Source organism: Myotis davidii, unplaced genomic scaffold (assembly GCF_000327345.1).
Source record: "Myotis davidii unplaced genomic scaffold, ASM32734v1 scaffold166, whole genome shotgun sequence".
In the NCBI taxonomy this organism is placed as follows: Eukaryota; Metazoa; Chordata; class Mammalia; order Chiroptera; family Vespertilionidae; genus Myotis; species Myotis davidii.
Genome location: NW_006297385.1, coordinates 368,656 through 376,436, shown reverse-complemented (window position 1 = coordinate 376,436; position 7,781 = coordinate 368,656). Strand labels below are relative to the sequence as shown.

The window sequence follows — 7,781 nt, the reverse complement described above, 5'->3', positions numbered from 1 at the left end:
CGTGGAGAAGTGGATAGACGGGCGCTTGGAGGAGCTATACCGCGGCCGGGTGAGGCGAGGAGGGGCGTGGAGACGTTGGTGAGGTACCGGGTATAGGTCCTTGGGGTCTTCGGTTGCTTGCCCCGGCTGCTGTACACGCACGCCAAGGGGTCAGGCACTCATTGCACTTATTGGCCCGGCCATCCACCGTCGATGGCACTCTGCTTGTGGACACAGAGACACACACTTGAATCACCTGAGATGTGCCCAAACATCTGGGGAGGGCCAGGGGTTTACCATCTGGGGGGTGAAGAGGCAAAGTTGGGGAGTCAGAGCAGCCATATCTGGAGAAAGGGTGGGGGGAGGGGATGTCTTAAAGCCAAACATAGACATGGTGACAGGGGAGTTACAACCACGCGGAGATACATAGCAAAGGAAGCAACAATATTCACAGACGTTCACAGTGAAAGCTATAGCCACTCACAGGCACAGTGAGCAAAGCAACAGCCATACACAGACCCTCAAGGACACAAGCTGTGATCATTTGCAGATCAATATATGCTACAGTCATGGGCATCCACGGGCACAGTGGCACAGGCCACAGCATATGCAGACACACAACACAACTACACTCACGTAAAAGGACTCCAGTTACAGCTCTTCATAGATACATACCAGCACAAGCTGTAGTGACTCATAGCAAGCTACATCCACTACAACTAAATCATACTGTTATTCCCTAAAGGCAAAAACAATAACTACAGGACATATGCTGCAGGCACTCAAGGCATAAAACGACAGAAACTAGCCTGGCCGGAGTGGCTCAGTTGGTTGTAGCATCATCCAGTGCACTGAGAGGTTGCCAGTTTGATTGTTGGTCAGGGCACGTACCTGGGTTGAGAGTTCAATCCCTGGTGAGGGCTCTATGGAAGGCAGCTGATTGAGGTTTTTCTCTCACATCAGTGTCTGTCTCTCTTGCTCTCGCTCTCACTCTCTCTAAGCATGTCCTCAGGTGAGGATTGAAATACAAAAACAAAAAATGACAGAAATAACAGTTACACCCAAATAGAGAACAGAGTAAGCTGCAGAAGATGTAGGTACATGTGGACATACAATGGCAGAAACTATTGCTGCCCCTGGGCACACCGAGCATGAACTGTAGTCTTGTATTCACTGGAGCCTCTGATGGAAGTCATACTTTGTATAACACACATGCTGGAGACACAGTCCTGGGTTCCTGATGGTCACAGGAGTACAGAGACACACAGGAGGCAGAAATCCTCCACACAGTGGGAAGATGGTAGAAGCCATGGCCCCTCACAGTGACATGAGGTACCTCTGTTCTCAGACGATCATGGTCTTGTACAGATGACAGTCAAGTCCAGTTGCTAGTGGTAGGTGGTATCCTATGAGGTCACCCTCAGGCAGTGGGCACTATGGCTGCCTGTAATACATGACGATGAGACAAAGACAGTAAGCCAGAGCTGCATACTTTACACCCACAAGACCACAGGCCCCTGTGCAGGCCACACATATGATGCCACATACCTCTGCACCGTCATGCTGGCCCCGGCCCCTGGTACAGAGGCACCCACAGGCCTATAACACACTTATAGACACCCCATGCCTTTGCTGAACACCCAGTCATGAAGGTTGCACTGAAGTCAGCAGAACTTTGGGTGAGGAAAGAAAAAATCTGTAGACTCAGATCTCTTGCTCAGACAGCTGGATTCTGTCCCCTGCAGGGATACTGAGCCAGCCTGAGTTTGGCCCTCTGGCCCAAGAGGCCATTAAGAGTCCCCCTCTTAGTCACTTAAAGTTAGGCTCATGGCTCATCCCACCTACTTTGGGGGGGAAGGGCTTGGTGGCCATCTCCTTGGGCATAGGGGGTTGCACTGGGCCCCTGTGTTCCTTCCTGTCCCCTGGGGCAAGGGGCCAACCCCAGCAGGCTCTGGCTGGCAGCTCCCCTAGCTCTCCTCCCCCACACCGAACTCGCAGACTTTTCCTTGAAAGGGCAGAGCCAGCCCCTCTCCTGAGTCCCAGAATCTGACATTCCAAAACTCCACCAGGCCTGCTTCCCCGCTGTGGGAGCTGGGGCCAAGCAGAGAGACCCATGACAGCCCCGAGGTCCCTGGAGCCCAGGGCCCAGGCATTTGAGCTGGGACAGGCCCTGGGCCTCTGTCAACTCATCTGTCACTCCCACCCCCAACACCCAGATGTCCCGCCTTGGCGGTGCTGTCCCTGACTGCCACACTATTGCTCCAGAACCCGCCAGCTGGGCCCTGGGGCCTGGGCTCCTACAGAGCCCCTGGACAAAGGCAGGGGAGGGAGGGAAAAGGGCGCCTGACCAGCTTTCTCTTCTCCCTGCCTTAGGAGGCAGACATGCCCGATGAAGTCAACATTGACGAGTTGTTGGAATTAGAGACTGAAGAGGACAGACGCCAGAAAATCCAGGTAGGTGGAGAGGAAAGCTGCCCCCAAGTCCTCCACCACGCTCCTTCCTAAGATTCATAGCAATGGTTACCATGTTTATTGAGTCCTTACTATGCACTGGGAATTATTTCAACCGCTTTCCACTTAGTATCTTATTTAATCATCACAAAACCCTATGAAGTAGGCACTATCCTCCATTTTCCAGATGGTGAACGTGAACCCCAGGAAATGTAATCACTTGCCCAAGGTCCCACAGCTCAGGAGGAATGGAGCTGGGAGTCATAGTAAGAGGGCAGTTTGGCTCTTATGGCCCGTTTTCTCCTAGAGGCAGGAAATGCTGTGTGACCTTCTTGCCTCGATGTAGAGATTCTTGACTCAACCTGCCCTCAGACTGTGTTCCTCCCTTAAAGACAGGTGGGAAGTCCACCTTGGAGTCTGACTTCATTGTCTTGTTACTTGGGGCTTTGTTAGTAAGGGAAGGACCTGGAGGGGCAGGGGTGTTGTTAGTCATTTACTATTTACTTTTTTTTTTCTTTGCGTGGGTGGGGGTTTAGGGGCTCCTGAAATCGTGCACGAACCCCACAGAGGTAAGTTTTTCGTTCCCCCTGACAGGCCCTGTTCTGGCCCCTGCATCCTCATGGGGAAGGGGGGTGTCTGGGGAGCAGGGAAAAGCTGCCATCCAGGACCAGCAGTGGGAACTCTGGGGAACCCTTTTCTCTCTCTAGTGGTGTCTTTTATCTTCTCCTCTCTACCCATCTGCCACTGGGCCTCCATTATCTCCTCCCCTCTGAGACGTTCCCCCATCTGTCTTCTGTTTCTACCTCTGCTATGCTGTGTCTGCCTGTGCTGCCTCCCTCCCTCCCTCTCTCTGTTATACCCTGGGGCTCCCTTCCACAGCTCTCCCCCCACCCCCCATCTTTCCAGGCACTGAAGTTGAGCAGCCCAACCCCTCCCACTTCCTTCTCTGCTTTAAAAGGGAAAAATATTCATGTTTCTCTGACTAGCTCCGGGCTGCCGGGAGGTTGTGTCTGTCTGCCCCCGCAGGCTCAGGATCTGTCCCTGGGGACGCTCCTGGTGATCTCTTGGCCTGGGAAACATCTTGAATGTCTCTGTGGCTCTGTTTCTTTCTCTGTCCCTTTGTCTTTCTCTCTGACTCTCTCTGCATCTCTCTGTATCTCTGTCTGTTTCTGTGTCCTGGTGTTTGTCTCTATCTCTCTCCCAGTCTCTCTATCTCTCTCTGTCTCTGTATCTCCCTGTCTTTCTTTGTTTGTCCCTCTCTCTCTTATTCCTTGTATCTTTTTCTCCCTTTCGCCCTCTCCCATCTCTGTCTCCACCCACCACCACCCCAATCTTCTTCCTCTTCATGGCCTCTCCTCTTCCCTAACTTCACCTCTACCCCCCTTCACTGACCTGGAAGTAGAAGGAAGGGCTCAGGTCAGAGGGTCTGGGCTGGGCTGGGCTGGGCTGGGCTGGGCAGGGCCCTCTCCCTCCCCTCCCCCTGTTCTCAGCACCCTCCACCCTGTCCTCAGGACTTCGTCCAGGAGCTACTGGTGAAGTTGCGAGGCCTCCACAAGCAGCCAGGCCTCCGCCAGCCCAGCCCCTCTGGTGACAGAAGCCTGAGCTCCCTCCAAGACCCGGCCCGGACCTTGCCGCCCTGACACTCTCTGGCCTCAGTGGCCCCTCCGTCCCCCCCGCATTGTGCCCCCCCCTTCCTAGTGCTCTCCTGACTTGTTTATAAGTAGTATTTAATGGTTCTATAACAGTAACACTGAGTGCCTGTTTTTCCTCTCCCTGATCACACCAGGCTTCCCCAGCTGCACTCCTAAAATCTTCCTCTCTCCTGCTGGTCTGCTTGTGTCCAGCACTCACAGCTGGCCTACACAGATGGAGAATCACTCCTCGGTAGCCAGAGAGCGTGAGAACAGGCTCTGCTGACCTTCCACCCCTGGGTCTCACATCCTGTTTTCCCCTCCCCCCAGCCTTGGCCTGTCCCAGCTGGCAGGGCTGTAGTGTACAGATGGCACCCAGCTCCTGTGGGAATGATGGCCTGTACAGGAGATGCACAGGATATCCCTGCTATCACCACAGCACATCATGAACAGTCAGCCATGCCATGAATTTTATTGAGCACTTGTTGTGTACTTGGCATGGCCATTGGAATTGAGACCACAAAGAGGAGTAGAATATGGTCCCTGGCGTCAGTGTGCTCACACACTGCTGCAGAAGATTAGAACAAAGTGGTGTATGGTCCAAGATCCTTGGAAGCCTGTCACTCTTTGGGTGGTAAAAATTGTGGAGGCCTTCCTGAAGAAGGTCACATCAGGTGGGGCTTTGGAGGATGCATAGGCATTTATGTGAAATGGATATCCATATCTGAGGACTCTGAACTTGTGTGTGTGGGGGGGAATTGACACTGATGCTGAGCCAGGGAAGATAAATATTGTCAGGCCCCTCCACCAGTCAGGATAGGCAAGTCTCCCAGGGGTCCATCAGGAGAGCCCCTGGGCTGGGGCATGGGAAGGTCTGAAGGGTCCTAGGCCAGGGGCCTGGGCATCAGAAGTGGGTAGTAGCTATTGATCAAAAACTGGAAGGTATTTCAGTACTTTTAAAATTATTTTTTGTTAATCCTCATGGGAGGATATTTTTCCATTGATATTTAAGAAAGAGTGGAAGGGAGGGGGAGAGACCCATTGATTGGTTGCCTCCAGCATATGCCCTGACTAGGGCTGGAGATCAAGCCTGCAACCCATGTATATGCGCTTGACCTAGGACCCTTCCGTATATGGGCCGATGCTCTATCCACTGAGCCAAACCGGCTAGGGCTATTTCAGTATTTTAACAGCAGGTCTAGTTGTACTAGTGATCCCAGCTGGGTACAGTCAGGAGATGGAGTGCAGCTGGGGTTGCACCAAGGACCCGCAGGACCAGAGCTAGGGTGTTTTCCCCCAAGGACAAAGCACATCTCCCATCTTGCCTTTGCTGACTGAAGTTGGGGCCCCAGCCGCAGTTCCCACTCTGGGCCACCCAGCAGCCTGGCCAGGATCAGGCACCCATCCCAGGGAGTCTGAGCTTCCATCTGGCAGGAAGAGAAGGTGCCCCTGAAGAAGAGCATGCTGGGAGGGCCTGGCTTGTCCAGTCCTTTGGGTGGCCTTGCTGTCCCTGCACAGATAGGCCTCAGGCTTACAGTGCCCCCTTCCTCCACACAAAGTGTGTGCAGAATGAATGTGTGGAGACGAGATACCCACCTCCTAGCATCTGGGCGCCTGGGCCTCTCTCCCAGGACACCCACTGAGGCCTACGAAGCTCTGAACTTCCCTCTCACAGAACCTGTTTTTGGTTCCTCATCTTTGTGGAGGCGGCATATACTCAGACCCAGGTTCTAAAGTCCTGGGTGTGCCTCTTGGTTTCCTCATCAGGAAAATGGGGACTTCACAGAAACGGAGGCTCAGATTAGTGATGTCACTTGCCCAAAGTCACAGCTGGGAAGTGGCACTGGGCTTCAATTTCAGGCGTTATAACTCTATGCCTACACTACAGCACTCCTGTAAACTATAGCAATGATTGCTATTCTTCAGTGGCAGGAAGAGGTTGACTGATTCATACTAAGGTGCAGGTAACTTCTCACAGCCTATCTGAGAAATCCTATCGAAGGGCAATACAACTTGACTGAAAATAGGCTACAACAAAAGGGTTGGGAAGCAGCATACTGAAGTGGGTAAGAGTCCAGATTCAAATGCCATTTGTCCTCCTTCCTGGCTGTGTGATATTGAGCAAGTCACTTAACCTTTCTGTGCCTCCGTTTCCACATCTGTAGAATTAAAATGATTATAATAGTACCTACCTCCCAGGGTACCATGGACACATAATAAATATTGTTATCAACCTGATTGTAGGGAGAGAGAGCTGGACCATTTGCTTCTACAGCCATCATACCTGGCCAGCAAGCTGTCCCTTGGGAACACCAACCCACACCCCTGGGACATGGAAAAACCTGGCCTGCCCCCTGACCTCCTTCACCGGGCGCTGTCTGAGGGCCTGTGGTCTGCTTCCCACTCAGCAGCCAGAGGACGCTTTTTCTCACTAGTACATTAGTCTCCATCCATCCTTTTCCCTCTTCTCTTTCCTCCAAAGGTCACTGTTTTAATAATTTTCTTGCTATTGTCCCAGTATATCCTCATGCAAATACAAACCAATGTGAACTTATATTGTTTCCCCTCTATACACAGACAGACATTGTGAACACTGTCCTAACCTTGCTTGTCCCTGGAACAGCCTATCTTGAAGATCTTTCCTATCACAGTCCTCCCCAGGCTTCCCTTGGCCCCAGAGCAGAAGCCAAAGTCCTCCCCTCCGTGCTCCGCCCCATCACCATTCTGCCTTCCTCCCTGTCCACTCTGTCCTTTGCCTGCACTGGCCACTCCATCCATCAGGCTCTTCCCCTCCAGGATCCGCAGACACCTTTCCTCTGCACACAGCACTCTGCTTCCAGAGTTCCTTCTCATTTAGATGTAGTCAGAGAGGTGTCTTTATGCCCCTTCCATAAGGAGTCATGCTCAGTCATTATCCTGTTACCCTGGTTTGTTTTCTCCATAGAATTTATGAGACCCTGAAATTATCTATCATTTTATCGTCTGTCTAGACTCCCCCACCTTTAGAATATTAGCTCCTGGCTTGCCCTCTTGAGCATGGCTCTATTCCTGATGTCTGCAACAGCACCTGGCAGGCAATAGTGCTTATCCAAGGACAGTGCCCCCTGGTGGCCACCGTACAGTAGCCCTCCTTGTGTGAAAGTGAGGCCTTGGTGCCCCCTCCTGCCTGTTTGAGTTGTTTTACAACTAAACCCCAAAGGTCAGTTACTCCAGGGGTGGTCAGCAGATAATGCATTAAAAGAGAAGGCTCTGAGGAACCTACTAAAAAATACGGACCTATCTTTATCTCTGATCAACACTAGCGGCTTTGCTGATTAGAAATGGGCTTGCACCAATGATATGATTGGTGTTCACAACTGGCTAAAATGTCTTGGAAATACTTCTTGCCCTCATAAAGAGGGCAGGAAGGTTCTTAGCAAAGGGATTATCCTGGTTGGTACAAGATAAACCTACAATAATCATTATTCACCAACACTGTAGTAACCAATTGAAATATAATTAAAAAAACCTGTACAGTTTTTTTAAAGAAGAATTAATTTTTTTTATTGATTTCAGAGAGGAAGGGAGAGAGAGAGGTAGGAACATCAATGATGAGATAGAATAATTGATTGACTGCCTCCTGCACACCCCACACTGGGGACCAAGCCCACAACCCAGGCATGTGCCCTGACCAGGAATTGAACCATGACCTCCTGGTTCATAGGTCGACACTCAACCACT

At 51.6% G+C, this 7,781-nt stretch overlaps 1 protein-coding gene across 1 annotated transcript; it reads left to right on the top strand.

The window, feature by feature from the left end:
• The first annotated feature begins 6 nt into the window (after positions 1-6).
• On the top strand, positions 7-4,178 carry PPP1R14A (protein phosphatase 1 regulatory inhibitor subunit 14A). Its single transcript, XM_006773137.2, has 4 exons — positions 7-49; positions 2,353-2,433; positions 2,967-2,999; positions 3,942-4,178. The coding sequence occupies exons 2-4, from the start codon at positions 2,362-2,364 to the stop codon at positions 4,068-4,070; spliced, it is 234 nt and encodes a 77-aa protein (XP_006773200.2). The 5' UTR covers positions 7-49; positions 2,353-2,361; the 3' UTR covers positions 4,071-4,178.
• Positions 4,179-7,781: the final 3,603 nt, after the last annotated feature.

Coding starts and splice junctions, on each gene's coding strand:
- PPP1R14A (XM_006773137.2), top strand. CDS start 2,362: ATGCCCGATGAAGTCAACATTGACGAGTTGTTGGAATTAGAGACTGAA. Junction 2,434..2,966: donor ACAGACGCCAGAAAATCCAG/GTAGGTGGAGAG, acceptor GTGGGGGTTTAG/GGGCTCCTGAAATCGTGCAC. Junction 3,000..3,941: donor CGTGCACGAACCCCACAGAG/GTAAGTTTTTCG, acceptor CCCTGTCCTCAG/GACTTCGTCCAGGAGCTACT.